The sequence below is a fragment of the Marmota monax genome, unplaced genomic scaffold (assembly GCF_021218885.2).
Source record: "Marmota monax isolate L192 unplaced genomic scaffold, Marmota_monax_Labrador192_F-V1.1 WCK01_AAM20220418_F8-fsc00038, whole genome shotgun sequence".
Lineage (NCBI taxonomy): Eukaryota > Metazoa > Chordata > Mammalia > Rodentia > Sciuridae > Marmota > Marmota monax.
In genome coordinates, this window is record NW_026692498.1 from 13,532,148 (window position 1) to 13,548,620 (window position 16,473).

Here is a 16,473-nt window from a genome sequence, read left to right on the forward strand (position 1 = left end):
ATCTTTACCTTTGTACTATATTAAATAAGTACTATTTAGTAAATCTAAAAATCCATTAAATATGAGATTAAAGATTTAATATTTGGTTATATGAATTATGCAATAAAATGAAATGATGGTCCATGTAGAATATAAATATAATATTTATCAGTATCAGTGAGAATATACATTCCACATGTACAATTCTTACAATTTTGATCCACAGGGAGATAGATATTATGGAAATCCTAAGCACAGAAATGAGCCTCCATGTGTTGTTACCGCCTCAATTTAGGAGGCTTCACCATCTCAAAATTTGTAATTTGGGGCTTCAATGTGCTCAGAGAATCAGGCTTTACTTTTGGAGCAGTGTAATGTAACAACAATGTTCACATTTATTTAGAGATATTTCTCCTGTGGGAACGATTTCTAATTATTATTTTAAACAGGTATTTAATGTTATAGTAATTTTGGAGGTACAGAACCTTTTCAAAGTTAGTGCAGAATGCTGCCATAAGACATTGTGGCAAGCTCAACCATGGCTCCCAAAAAAGGTCTAAGTCCTAATTATGGCACCTTTCAATATTACTCTATGTGCCCCAAAGAACTTGCAGATGAGATTAAATGAAGGGTTATAGAATTTTAAAAAAAGAAAGAGAAATCATCAGGATTATCCATGTGTATTCTAAACATTATCCTGCATATCCTTGCAAAATAGAGTCAGAAAGATATAGGAAACATAGAAAAAAAGAGTTGCAAATGTGAACTCCAAAACAACAAGCTATGGTGTGCCAGCAGCCACCCCAAGGAAGAGGCAAGAAATGAAATGTCCCCGGGAGCCCATGAGGGGACAGGGCTCCAATGACCCATTGGTTCCAGCTTGCTGACACTGGTTTGGCCTTCTACTGTCTAGGCCTGAGAAAGAACAAATATTTGTCATTGTAAGCCTCAAAGATTGTAGCAGCCAAAGGACACTAACAGAAATCCTCCTTTCTTCTCTGTTGTATTCTTTTATTTATTTTTTAAATTAATAACTTCTACTTATTATGATACACAAATTAAAGGAAACACAGGCCACATAATGCAAGATGTTTGCAATTTGTTATCCAATAAGGATTTGTATACAGAATATATAAAGGACATCAAGATATAAATAAGAGAATATAAAGGATTACATTTTTAAAAAATGGACAAAAAAACTCTTGAATAGGAGCTTCATAAAATAGGAAAAACAAGGTTATTAGGACAATGAAACATCAGGGAAATGCAATTTAACCACACAGTGATGTATCGCTTGCTGAAAACGAACATGCTGAGGAAGAAAAGGACCAACTAGAATCCTCAATTGGTACATTTACCTTGGAAAACTGACAGCACCCCTATACCTAAGTACCTTTGAGCCTGAGATTCATTCTGTATGATAAACCAGTGAAAATGAATGCACACGTCTGCCAAAAGATGTGTACAATAATAACAACTCTGTCCAATAAAGGAAAAAAACGTCAAGAGTTGAATGGAAATAAAAGGTGTTGTATTCATGTAATCAATAGACAAAACCATTCTGTTACATTTTATATTATTGATAGTTCTCACAAATATACATTTTATTGAAAGACTAGAAAGATTACATTTATAAAATTCTACTTATATGTTGTTCAACACTGGGAATAATTAATCTGTGTTATGGTAGAGGTCAGATTACAAGTTACCTTTGCAGATGGTGACAGAGGGCAGAAAATATCTTTGGGGTGTTGGATAGATTTTGTATCTTGTTTGTATCTTTGTTTATGGTACATGGTGTTTCATCTGCAAAAATTCATCAAGATATAGACTTATGTCATATGCGCTTCACTGCATATAAACTGAGTGTTAATGATAATGAGAAAACACAGAAAAAATAAAAAGTAAGTTAGTGTATCCTTCTAGGTAACCAACTCTGATGCTTAGGGCTATTAACCAATATTGTAGTTGTCCTCTGTTTAGGGACCTCTCCAAACTTTTGCAGTTAGGAATGGGCATGTGATTTTAAGCATCTAATAAAACAAAATGCAAATGAAAGTGATAGAAGTTACTTTTAAGATATTCTTTCATCTTCTTTTTGGCAGGGGGGTATCAAGTATTGAACTCAGGGGCACTCAACCACTGAGCCACATCCTCAGCCCTATTTTATATTTTATTTAGAGACAAGGTCTCACTGAGTTGCTTAGCGCCTCACCATTGCTGAGGCTGGCTTTGAATTTTCGATCCTTCTGTCTCAGCCTCAGGAGACACTGGGATTACAGGCATGCACCACTGCACCCAGCTATATTCTTTCTTTTCTATTGGATGTTTGTTTGGGAGAATTTACCAAAAAAGTCATCTGTTCCTGAGCTTTTCTCTGTTGGGAAGTTAGACAATTCGATCTCTTTATGTGTTATAGGTCTATTCAGATTTTTTTGTCTACAATTGGTTTTGGTACTATGTGCATTTGCAGGAGTTTATATTTCATTTGTGACATCCAATGCATTGGTGTACAGTTATTTACAGCATTCTATTATAATCTTTCTTATAAAGACATTTTAACAATGGCAAAACTGAATAAAAACAGTTTACTTGTCAGAGGTACTGGGTTGGAGCACTCATCAAACAGAAGCTCAGATAAATTGATCCAGGTGATTGTAGTAGTGGTTATAGGACCATACATTTGACAAAATTCTTAGAATTATACACTTCAGTATACCATACCTGAAGGTACTACTGTACATAAATTATGCATTCATTCAAAAACAAGTAATTATGATGCAAAAGCCTGTATGTACATTAAAACTAACCAGCTTGCTCCCCACAGACACATTAATTGCTCCTTCCCTAGGAAAGTCATATCAGAAGCTTCAGGTACTCTCATGGGACAATCTCCAGAGGTCTCAAGTTTCTATAAGTCTCTTCAGATCTCCATGTATTTACCTTGAAATCCCAACATGACTCAAAATTACCTGTTTCAGAAGGAACACTCTACGTACCATGTTCATTGGGCATCATTTATTCATCGGCGTGACAATTATTGTTAGTGCAAACAGGTCTTCTTCTGACCTCGGACTTCCTGTGAGTCTTCAATCACAGTTAAACATGTAAAACTCATGTAGGTAAGACTTTTACATGATAACTTCTTCATGAGATGTTTTGTGGATCTTTATTAATTTATTTATTTTCAGATACAGTTATGTGAATTATTGGAGATATGTAATCTTATTATGCAAATATAGAAGTAATAAATGAATCTTTTAAGGAAACAGAATTAGTTGGAGATTCAGAACTTGGTTCATGTTCTTATTCTTTCCTCTGTTTTTCCTTGTGTTGGGAACTTGGAACCTTTCAAATGGAACCTTAGACAGAGCTCTGTTAATGGTACTTATGCCGTATTCCAGGGCTGGTGGAAATTTCAGTCTCCTTGTTCCGGGTTGACTGTTCTTTCTTTTCCAGAAAACTTGTAAGTTTCTATAAACATTTAAATGAGGATAAAATTCATACAAAATCTGAGCAGCATCTATACCTAAGATTTAATATGAAAGATAAATAGATGGTTTCAATGTTTCCAAAAAACTGAGGTGGTGCACATGTCAGAAACTTCCATGAAAGGAATCTCAGCAGCTCCGGAGGCTGAGGCAAGAGGATCCCAAGTTCAAAACCAGCCTCAGAAACTTAGTGAGGTCCCAAACAACTTAACAAGATCTTGTCTCAAAATAAAATATATGTTTTTTTAAAAGACTGGGATGAGGCTTTTTTTGGAACCCAAGTGCCCCTGGGTTCAATCCTTGGTACAAAAAAAAAAAAAATTCCTTGAGAGGGAACTTAGAGATTCTCATGAAAAATCAGTTATATTTCTTATATACATGACAATAGTGGAATCTTCAAAAATGTGAACCAAACTTAAAACATGACATTCTGCTTGATTAGGTAGTAATTTCATATTATTTATATACATTTTCTTCTCACTTCTCAGAAAGTGAATTACCCTGCTTTAAACTACACAAGGATTCTAAATAAATTACTAAGCTCTGAGCTGCATGTAAGTTTTCCCACATATTCTCAATTTCCCCATGTGCACGCGTGCACGCACAAACACACTTTTATATGCAAAGTTCTGATCACTGGTTGATGAACACAATGTAAGCTAAAAGTGCCGTGACTGCTGAGGGTCAGAAGAATGTGTTCAGGGGCTGACTTCAAATTGCCAGAGGCTTAGAAAAAGATGCAGGAAGAATAGTTAGTATTGGATGGATATCCTTCCCCAAGCTACAGTTCCAACAAAGGAATTCAAAATACTGTTACACAAGAACAGATTCAAATCAAACACTTCACAGTGTGGAACTTGCCACCAAAACAGAAGTGACAGCCCATAAAACTTGAAGCTTCCAGTGCTTGTCTCTGTGATTTGGCTATGGAGTGACAGTAATGAATGAAAGAATGAGTTTAAGGAAAAAGAATTCTGTTACTCAAACTAAAATATGGAGTTCGAGAAAGAAACTTTAAAAGGCATTGGCTCACGTGGACTATCAAGAGCTGTAATCATATGCTTGGAATAAGGACTGATTGAGAAACACAGAAGGTACAGAAAATCTCAGTGGCCTCATAGGGGGAGAAAGGCAAACTGGGCAGAAAAGTTCAAAGACTTTCAACTCACCACAATAAAAGACCTGCATGTCAGCATGCTGGTCGATAAAACCAAAGTAAAGACAAGTACCCCGTCCAGATATCTTAAATGTTAGTTTTTATGAATTATTTAATTTAATTTAATTCTTACTTATTTAATTCTTATGATAATAACTGCAAGTCTTATTACTGTCTTCATTCTGCAGTTGGAAATATGACACTCAGGGGAGTTACCTTAGGATGAATGCCTGGTAGGGGGCATAAGGCAGCATCTCTTCCAAGCACCTGAGCTCCATGTCTGCCAATCCTGTTGATGTGCCTTCTCTCAGAACTGTCCCTGCAGGGGGAGCATACTCCTACCACACCAGTCACCCCTCCACATTACTGTGTATGGAGATTTGCTGGCACGAATCAAGAATTAAAATCATCTTCAACTTATTCAAATTTCACACTGTCAGCTGGTGTAGGTGTTCTGCTGATAACAGGCTTTAGATTGTGTAGATTCTGGGGCATCTGTTAAATGCATTCAAAGCTTGTCAATTCATTTATGACTCTTTTTTAGCTGAGTGGGTCATTTCATTCATTGTTTGTTGGCTTATTACTTTTCTTCTGATAAAACAAAAACATAGTGAAGAAGGTGAAATTTTCACCCACTCAATCATTTGATTCACAGTTATACCCTAAACAGTTTTGGACAAAGGAGCCAAGGAAAAATTGTAAAGTGAATCAACTTCAATTTGTTTGAAATCCAGTTTAAAAAATTAGATTTAGGAACTACTTGACATGGGTTAAAGTTGGGATGAGTCCAGGATAGAGATTGACAAATAGTACTTGTATCAATAGAATAGATTTCTCATGCTTAATAATTTAAAGGAGTATAACAACTCAATAAAATCATAACACTGCTGAGAGGAGACAGGAAATGTGCATCTAGAGTGACAGCAGATGACAGTTCTGGGCAGATGAGCTGCATGGAAGCATCAGCTTTACCTAAGCTCAGAAATGAATTCACAGATAGGTACATACAGATATTTTCATTAAATTATTAAATAGTCTACACCTTGGTTAAGAATTATAGAAAATTTTAAAATTGGGCAGATAATGCATAAAGAGTCTTTGAATTCACAGAATTCAACCCTGTATGTAATTAACTGCAACACATTTGGTTTGTAAGATGTGATTTTTCAGGAGAATCCCAAATTATAGGTATTGGTATAAAGAAATAACCCATTTTCCATGCATATTTTTTATAGCAATTCAATGTCTTCATTATTCTGTACTTCTACCCCTGCTTGACTATAGAACATCAAGAGATTCTCAGACAACATTGATGGAGAACAGGACAGAAGTGACCCACTTCATCCTGCTGGGACTGACCAAGGACCCAGGTCTGCAGCTTCCCCTCTTTGTGACCTTCCTCCTCATCTATACCATCACTCTGGTTGGGAACCTGGGGATGATCCTGTTGATTCTCCTGGACTCCCGTCTCCACATTCCCATGTACTTTTTCCTGGGTAACCTCTCTCTGGTGGACTTGTGCTACTCTTCAGCTGCCATTCCCACAGTCATGGGTGGGCTCCTTCCTGGAGATGAGGTCATCACCTACAATGCTTGTGCTGCTCAGATGTTCTTTATTACAGGTTTTGTTACTGTGGAAAATTACCTTCTGTCCTCAATGGCCTATGATCGCTATGCAGCAGTGTGCAAGCCTCTGCACTACACCACCACCATGACAACTAGTGTGTGTATATGTCTCATCATAGGCTCCTATGTCTCTGGTTTGTTGATTGCCTCCTTCTACATTGGGGACACCTTCAGTCTCACCTTCTGTAAGTCCAATGTGGTCCATCATTTTTTCTGTGATATTCCAGCAGTCATGGTTCTCTCTTGCTCTGATAGACACATGAATGAGCTTGTTCTTCTTCCTGTCTGTGCCTTCAATGTGGTTTTTGCTCTTATTGTTATCTCAATATCCTACATATTTATTTTTACCACAATTGGAAAGATGCGTTCCAGTGCAGGCCATCAGAAGGCTATATCCACCTGTGCCTCCCACTTCACTGCAGTCTCCATTTTCTATGGGACCACCATCTTCATGTACTTACAACCTCTCTCTAGTCACTCCATGGACAGTGACAAAACTGCATCTGTATTTTACACTATGGTCATCCCCATGCTGAACCCTATGGTCTACAGCCTGAGGAACAAGGAGGTCATGAATGCATTCTCAAAGATTGTTTTAGTGGCAAAATAATCTTTAGAGTTTAGATTAAATTTGTTGGGGTGCATAATACTTGTTCATTCCTTTCATTGTCCATGTTTTGTCACATTTTAAGACCCACCTGACTTCAAGTTTTTTTACTTCTGCAAAAGACTGTGGTCTAGGAAAAAAGGAAACAACAGATTCAGAACCATAATGCCGCAATGAGAATATATCTGATACATTGGTGTTTTCTTATCAAAAGCTTTATTAGAGGTATGGATACAATCGATAATTTCCCATGCAATTTTTTCTACATCAATGCAAATATATGTAAAATAATTGCAGAAAATCTCACAAGGAAAAGAAATGGAGACTGGTGTATTGTGACCATATTTGCACATGGGTGTGGCTAATTTGCCAGAATTAAATGTCATGTGGATATTTTTGGTGTTGAATTTAATGTGTTCTTTGACTGGATAAAAGGATACACAAATAGGGAACCATTTTACTGTGCAGCTGAGAGGATATTTCTGAAGCAGTATAGTTTGAAAAGAAGTAAAGAAGATCTGTTCAATCAGTGTGAATGGCATTTGTACAATTCAGTAAGGACTCACCTGAACAGAACACAAAGGGGAGGAAGAACAGTCATCCCCTCTCTCATTTCTGAACATCCATGTTCTTTCTTAGACAGCATAGCTAGTACTTTTCAAGCCCTCATTATCCAAGACTTACACAGTTACCCCTCTACCCACCTCTCTCAGGCCTTTCTACTCACTGAGTTATAACACCAGCCTTCCTGATTCTCAATTTACAGATAGCCAAGCTGGTCCTCCTTCACCTCCATAATCACGATTCCATATCCCATGCCATAACGAATCAGTGCTCAGTCCCACCAGCAATGTACAAGTGTACCCTTTTCCCCACATCCTCGCCAGCACTTGTTGTTGTTTGACTTCATAATGGCTGCCAATCTTACTGGAGTGAGATGGTATCTTAGGGTGGTTTTGATTTGCATTTCTCTGACTGCTAGAGATGGTGAGCATTTTTTCATGTACTTGTTGATTGATTGTATGTCCTCCTCTGAGAAGTGTCTGTTCAGGTCCTTGGCCCATTGTAAGAGTCCCAATTTGAGGAAAAAAATGAAACTCATTAAATGAAAGTATATCCTTTTACCTTGCATATTTTAACAATAGATGAATAAATCTGGAATCTCACGTGAATTAAGATGTCTTTTTGAGTCATTTGATATAAACAACAGATTTCTATTTTAATTTTCAAAGGGTATGTAGCCAGAGCACCAGAGATATTGAGGAAAAGTAACAACAGTTTTGATGTATTTATATATTATTAAGGTTTTTCAGGTTGTTGAAAATTTATACTGAGAAAAAAATAACGTTGGACATTTTTGAAATGCTTTGAACTTAATTCTGACCATTCCTTTTTACATTATTGGGTTCTGTTCTCTCTTGCCGCTCCCTAGAGTTCCACCCCACTTCTCTGATTTTCTTGTTATTGCTTCACAACTTTATCCATGCTCTGGCCCCAGGGCCTTGGCAATAGCCATTCCCTGTGTGGAATGTTTTATTTCCATTCAAGCCATTGCAGATATGTTACTTGTCATGGAGTCCTTCCCTGACCACCTTTATAAATAGTCCCTCTGCACTCCCCACTTACACACTGCACTCTCCTATGTTGTTCTTCACAGTTCTTATCACCCCTTTCCAAAGACATAGTCACTTACTTGTTGCTCATTTATTTTTCTCATCTAGAATATGAATTCCCAAGAACAATGATTTTATCTTTTTTTTCACAACATACTCATAAGTACCTGAAGAGATGTCTGTTTCATAGTAGATTCTCAAAAATATTTAGTAAACAAAGGAACAGATTAATTAAACATTGAGTACTATTGCACCAATAAGTTGACTTTTGAGGCAAAAATAACAATTCCTCCTGCAAATAATTAAGAACTATTACTCATCCTGTTTAGCTGTAATGGGGCAGGAAGATATAATCAGAAGATTAATTACTTTTGTGAACGTGAACCATATTGTATAATACCTTGTAAATAAACAGTATTAATATTTAACTCATGGAGCTTCAATATGTTGTAAAGATTGTGCTATAAATTCCATAAGTGTCATGTACTTTTCTTCTTGAAAACCCCTTGAGGATGACATGATATCATATATCCTCTGGAACAAAAGAGAAGCTAAAATTTGAAGACCACCTACTCCTTATAGGAATTTGAGGCAAAGCAAACTAGATACACAGGATATATATATATATATATATATATATATATATATATATATATATATAATTATGACATCCATCTACACTAAAAGAGATAATGTTGGGAAACACGATTATCCACAGGCCTGTGTTCAAAAGTGGAACTTTGGAACTTCTGTAGCACCAGACAGAGACCTGCACACAGGCAGGAGGTATTCAATTTTGGTCTACAGCAGTGCCCACTGTGGAATGTGCCACAGTGTGTACCCAAGACTAGCAGCTGTGTTCTTCAGGCACAACCTGACAATAGTCAACCTGAATGGGCAAGGGACTTCCTTCACCAATCCAACACCTACCACAGGAAGACAAGTGTGAAACAAGGCACATTTATTTTGGGGTGGGTCAGCAGAGTAAGCTCAAGACTTTTCATTGGTATTAATTGGTGGCTGGCAAAAACTAAGACTAGGCAGATGCAAAAGACAAAACTCTAGACTACCATTGGGAAAAGCATGTGGTGTAGCACAAGTCACCACAGGATGGTGACTCTAGAAAAAGAATGGAGGTTTACCTTTTCCCTAGAGAGAGGCTTATATGGATGATCTGTGCCTGCTACACACTCCCCCGGATCATCTGAACAACACATCAAATGTGACGTAGGACAAACCTGGGCTTAGATTGCCCTCTAGTACTAAAACAGTAGCAACCTATCAACAGCAGACTCCTGGAATTTTGAACCTGGGTAACTAAGTGCTCAAACACTTAGTGGAAGTGGTATAGATGCCACAAAACATAAGCAGCCTTCTTAACAATTCTGGGAAGACAAGTGCAATCAATTTCAGATTGGATAGACTGGATTAAATACACAACTCAATAATGATCATATGATAAAGCATACCAACAAGTATCAAGAGGTCTTAAGAAACTATGTTCTCATGTAACACTTCAAGTAAGATGGCAGGAACTGGCCAGATAGTAAGAAGTATGGGATGACTCTTAGAGAATTTGAAAGAGATGTTTTGTGGAAACTCAATGAGCTTGAGGAAAACACAGAGAAGTGATTCAATACTCTAAAAGTTTAAGCAAGAGATGGAAGCTATTTACAAAATTAAAGAGAAATCCTGGGTGTGAAAAAATATACTCAGGTAAATTAAAAGCACAACAGAAGGCATAAAAGCAGACAGATCAAACAGAAGAAAGAATTTGTGATCTTGGCAAAAGGAAGCTTGAAAATGCACATTCAGAAGAGTAAAAGGAAAACAGAATGAAGATGAATACAGAAAACTTGAGGGAAGATTGTAACAGTATTAAAAGAGTAAGATTCAGTTACTGGGTCAAGTGTCATAGTCACTGGATACTAGCCAGTTTAGATCAATTGGATCCATCCCAAGATACCTCATAGTCAAGCTGGCTAAGGAAAAAGATCAAGATTCTCAAGGCCACAAGAGGAAAACAAACAAACAAAACAAAACACAAACAGAACAAAACACGTAATACATAAGGGTGTCACAATTGGCCAGATGGTCACACTTCTCAACAGAAATCTTCCAGGCCACAGGAGAGTGGCAAGAGGTTTTCACAGGGCTAAAGGGGGGAAAAAAAACCCAAAACAAAAAGCTGCCAACCAGGAATCCAGAGGAGATCTTTTTTTTTTTTTTTAGAAATGAAGAACAGATCAAGGCATTTCCAGACAAAGAAAAACCAAGAGAAGTGATCTTCAGTAGGCCTGTCCTACAAGAAGTGCTAAAGGAAAGTTTTCAAACAGAGAGAGACAGTCCACATGGGAGCTATTAAACTAACAGGTAAGAGTCATTCTCAGACACATTCAAAGTGCTCTGATACTGTAAGCGTGATGCATAAATCATTCATATCTTTGATGAAAGGCTCAAAACCAAAAGTTTAAATTTAACTAACTAAATGAATTTTAAGAGCTAGGAAATATAGAAAGATATAGAAAGGGATATGAAAAATTCAACATAGCAGGGAATGAATGGAGTGCAAATGGAGAGTTTTCTTATCAGTCTATTTTCACTATTTTATTTCATTTCTTAGATTTATAATCATTTTAAGTACTACCTTTGCAAAAACCTGTTACAGTAAAAAAAAGGGAAATTCACTTGTGTGTGTTTTGGTAAGAAGAAAACAAAAACAGTCAACCCCAAAACAATAATCAATGAATCAAAACACACTACCATAGGAAATCTCCTCATCACAAGGAGAATATAAGAAAGTAAAATAAGAAAAGGAGTTATAATGAAACCAGAAAACAACTCACCAAATGGTGGTAGTATGACCTTACCTGTCAATGACTATGTTGAATTGTAAATGAATTAAATTTTCCAGTAAAAAAAAAAGACACTTGAATGAGTGGATAATAAAACAAGACCCAACTATGTATTTCTTACAAGAAATTTACTTCCCCTCTAAGGATATAGATAGATAAAAAGTGAACTATTGGAATAAAATATTCCATGCAAACAGAATTTGAAAGAAAGCAGAAGACATATCTGATAATACAGATTTAAATTTTTTTTTAAAGTAAAAAAGAAGAAACAGAAGTTCTCTATATATTGATAAAAATATTGATTTACAAAAGGAAGTAATAATTCTAAATATTTATGCACATTATATTGAAGTATCAAATGTTTAAATCAAACAGTATTTAATATAAAGAGAGAGATGCTCGCTATAATAGTAATACTTGTCGGCTCTCACACTCTACTTTGATCAATGGACAAATCATCCAGTAGAAAACCAACCAAGGAACAGCAGAGTCAACTGCACTCAGACCAAAGGGAACAAACAGACATCTACTGACATTTTATGACACAAATGAAATATACACATTCTTCTTATCAGCACATGCAACATTCTTCAAAATAGATTTTGCCATAGACCACAAAATTTCTACAAAAATTTTCAGTTGAAATCTTACTGTTTTTCTTTTCTGACCGCAATGCAATAAAGTAGAAATCAGTAATAAGAAAAAAAATATGGAAAACATAGAGATACATGAAAAGAAAACAAGCTAATTTTGAACAACCAATGTGTCAAGAAAGAGATTAAGAAGTACATTTTAAAATGTACTGAAATAAATGAAAATTGAGATACGACATACCAAAACCTAACAGAGCAAAAGCAGTACTGAGAGAGAGGTTGGTGGCAATCAATACCTACATCAAAAAAAGCAAAAGGATCTTAAATTTAAAGCTTATCTTTGCATCTCAAGGAACTAGGAAAACAAGAACAAAGCAAACTAAAATAGAGAGGAAAAAAAAGAAAGAAAAAAATTCAAACCAGAAAAAAATGGAGCCTTAAACTCTCAAGATCAACAAAACAAAGAGTTGGTTCTTCAAAGGATAGACAAAATAGACGAATCATTGGCTTGAAAACTAGGAAAATAAAGATTCAGATAAACCAATTCACAGATGAAAAGGAAAACTTTACAGCAGACATCAGAAACACGAAAGCTTGAGATTACTATGAACAACTACACAAAAGGAAATTCAATAACCTATAAAATGGACACCAACCAAGATTGGATCATAAAGTACCAGAAATCCTGAATATTGAACCAATAATAAAAATCTCACAACAATTAAAATCTCATGACAGATGTCTTCACTATGGATTTCTAGGAAAAAGAACTGTTACCAGTTCTCCTTAAATTATTCCAAATATGTAAGAGGAAGGAATTCTTTGAAATATATTTTCTTAGCTGACAATACTCTGACACCAAAACCAGGTAAGGACACAATGAAAAAACTATAAAAGAGGCCAATATTCTTGAAAACATATCAAAATTCTTAAAACACTAGCAAACAGATAACAGTAGCATAACTGGAAGATTATTCACTATGGTCAAGTTGGAATCATCCCAGAATGAAAGAAGGGTCAACATATGCAAATCAATAAACATGATGACAAAACTATGTTATCACCCCAATAAAAAGGCATTTGATAATATTTAAACTTCCTCTATTAAAAAATGCTGAACAAACTAGGTGTAGAGGCAACATACTTCAACACAATAAAGGCCATTTACATTAAACCCACAACTAACATTGAACTGAATGGGGATAAGCTGATCTCAGATCTGAAACAAGGCAAGAATGCTCACTTTCACCTCTTATCAACAGAGTGTTGGAAGTTCTAGCCAGAGCAATCAAGCAAAAGAGAACTAAAGTGCATCCATTTTGGAAATCACATTTTCAAGGTTGAAAAGAGATATAGGACCTACAGAAAATCCCAAAACCTCACCCCCCAAAAATTGTTGAAATTTATAAATGAATTCAGCAAAGTTGCAGGATACAAAATCAGCATTCAATAATCAGTAGCATTGTTATATGCAATAGTGAACTCTCTGAAATGGAAATCAAGAAACCAGTTAATTCCATTTACAATATCTACCAAAAAAATAAATTACAGGAATGAATGTAAGCAAGGAAGAAAAAAATTCAAAGAAAATTTCAAAATATCAATAAAAAATGAAGATGGCACAAGAAATAGAAAAACATCTTGTGTTTATGGATTGGAAGAAAAAAAATGCTGTTAAAATACCTGTAAAACCCAAAGGAAGATACAGTTAGATACCAATCCCTATCAAAATAACAATGACCTCTTCACAGAAATAGAAAAAAAGAAACCAAAAATTTTTTAATGGAATTCAAAGTTCCTGAAAAGCCAAAGTCATCTTAAGCAAAAATAATAAAGCAGGAAGCATTGAACTACCTGAGGGAAAAATATAACCATGTTGGAGGAATTAAAGCCACATTGATGTCATCAAGTTAGAGACATAGAACAAGGAAGCAAAATAGAGAGCCAAGAAGTAAACCCACAGGTCCATAGGCAACTGACTTATCAAATGTCCCTTGTAGAAAACATAGTCTTTTAATAAATGACATGGAGAGAGTTGGATAACCACAGGCAAAAGGACCCAAAACAAACCAGACCCCTCTCTCTCAGTTCAAAAACCACTCAAAATGCATGAAAGATATGAACATAAGAACAGAAATCATAAAACCAGTGGAAATGGTTTAGGACATTGGATGAGTAAAGGCATTATTTATTTATTTATTTTTACAAATAAACCTCCAATCTCAGAGAACTAAAGTAGAAATAAGACACATGGGTTGTGCACAGCAAAGGAAATAATCAAGAGTGTGAAGAGACAACCTACATAATGGAAGAAGAGATTTGAAAACTTTACATCCATCTAGAAGGGCATGGGATATTCAGAATATAGAAGGAACCCAAAACCCAGAGAAAAACAGAACAAAACAAAACATAAAACCCAGACAAGCAAATAACCTGATTACAAAATGGGCAAATAGACCTGAACAGACATTTCTCAAAGACATACAAATGGCCAACTGGTATATGAATAAAAGCTCAGTTTCACTAATCATCGGGGAAATACAAATCCAAATCACTGTGAAATGTTACCTCACCACAGCAAAGCAGCCTTATGGAAAAACTAAAACTAACTAGTGCTGGCAAGATGTAGAAGAAAGGAAAGCAACCCTGTATGTTGTGGGTGGGAATACAGATTATCACAACCATATGGAAAACTGTGATCCACCAATTTTAACCCTGAGTTTAAATTCAAAGTAAATTAGGTAAGCATGGTCTACTAATTGCATCTATTCAGGAGGCTGAGGTGGAGGATGGCAAGTTTGAGGCCAGATTGGCAAGTTTAGGAGACCCTAACTCAAAAATAAATACATAAAAATAATTTAAAAGGGTCATGGATATAGTTCAATGGTAGGGAGCCCTGGGTTCAATCCATAATACCATAGTTAATAAATGAATTCAGCCAGGGGCAGTGGCACACGTCTGTAATCCAGGTGGCTCCAGAGGTGGAGGCAGGAAGATAGCGAGTTCAAAGCCAGCCCCAGCAATGGTGAGGCACTAAGCAACTCAGTGAAAACCTGTCTCTAAATAAAATACCAAATAAGACTGGGGATGAGGCTCAGTGATTGAATGCCCCTGAGTTCAACTCCCCACTCAAAAAAAATTAAAAAATGAATTCAAAGGAAATGAAATCAGTATGTCAAAAAGACATCTGTACCCTAGTGTTCTCTGTGTGATGCTTCCAATACTAAGATATGGAAACAAACTAAATGTCCAAGAACTGATAAGTGGGTTAAGAAAATGTGATACATATGCATTAAGAAATTTGGCTCAGGTATAACAAAGAATGAAATCCTGTCATTGGCAACAGGAGATCATTATATAAAGTGAAATAAGTCAAGCAAAAGACAGTTTCTGAATGATCTCACTCATGTGTGGAATCTTGAGAAGTCCTTCTCACAGAAGTTAAGAATCAAGTAGTTTTTACCAGAGGATGGATATAGCAGGGGGTCGGAGTGTTGTTAGGAGCAAGAAGATCTAGTGAGTCATGGCTCAGAAGGGAGACTACAGGTAACTCTTAAGCAGTGTGCACTTCAAAAAGCCAGAAGCAAGGATTTTAAAGGTTTTTACCTCAAATAAATGATAAGTATTTGAAGACACAGATATGTTAAACTTTGCTTAAATGGTACACACTATGTTTGTGTATAAGACAATCCAATGGTACGAGTCAATATATACATTTTTTTGTGTTTTCATTTATCAGTAAAAATAAATTTAATTTTAAAAATATAATAATGAGCTTGATCCCTAAAGTCTCTTTAATTGCTTCTTCCTTAGAAAATCAGCACAGGGAATTGTAGATAGTCTCACAGAAGAAATCTCCAGAGTCTCCAAATCTGTATAATTCTCTCTGGATCTCCATGTACTTGCCTCTGAAATCCCAAAGACTCCACATCACTTTGTTTTAGAAGAAACACACTAGATGCCAGCTCCACTGGATATCCTTTCTTCATCTGCATGATTATTGTTGGTATGCAGCCTTCTTCAAACCTGAGGGTTTGCTATGAGCCTTCAATTATGGTCAGAGAAACATTCCAAGAAAAAAATCACTTTGGTTGACTTTTAAATGATATTATTTTTATGAGATGTTCTTTGGATGCTTCATTTATATATGGACATGATTTATGAATTGAGAGAAGTAACATTATCCTATGTATTCTATGTAGAAGGGGGGGGGTAAATAATTCTTCCTGGGGAACAGAAAGAACTCATGATAGAGTCTGAACTAGATCCATGTTAACTGTCTTTCCTCCTTTTCTGCTGCCTTAGAGAACATGGAGTCTTTTGACAACTACCTGAGAGAGGCCTCCTTCAGAGCACTTGTTCCATTTTTCATTCCTGACTTAATGAATTTAAAAGTACCCATCTGGATAAACTGCCTTTCACTTCTATCAGAGTGGTGAGTTCTCTATTCCGTAACATTTCAGGGAGATGTGTAAGTCATGCAAAAGCACTGGGCTACCTGTGCCTGCTATGAGTTATTCGAAATCAGAAAGAAATATTTCAGAAAGTTCCTA

At 36.0% G+C, this 16,473-nt stretch overlaps 1 protein-coding gene across 1 annotated transcript; it reads left to right on the forward strand.

The window, feature by feature from the left end:
• The first annotated feature begins 5,938 nt into the window (after positions 1-5,938).
• On the forward strand, positions 5,939-6,862 carry LOC124092833 (olfactory receptor 5B3-like). Its single transcript, XM_046444643.1, has one exon. The coding sequence runs from the start codon at positions 5,939-5,941 to the stop codon at positions 6,860-6,862; it is 924 nt and encodes a 307-aa protein (XP_046300599.1).
• The last annotated feature ends 9,611 nt before the right edge of the window (positions 6,863-16,473 follow it).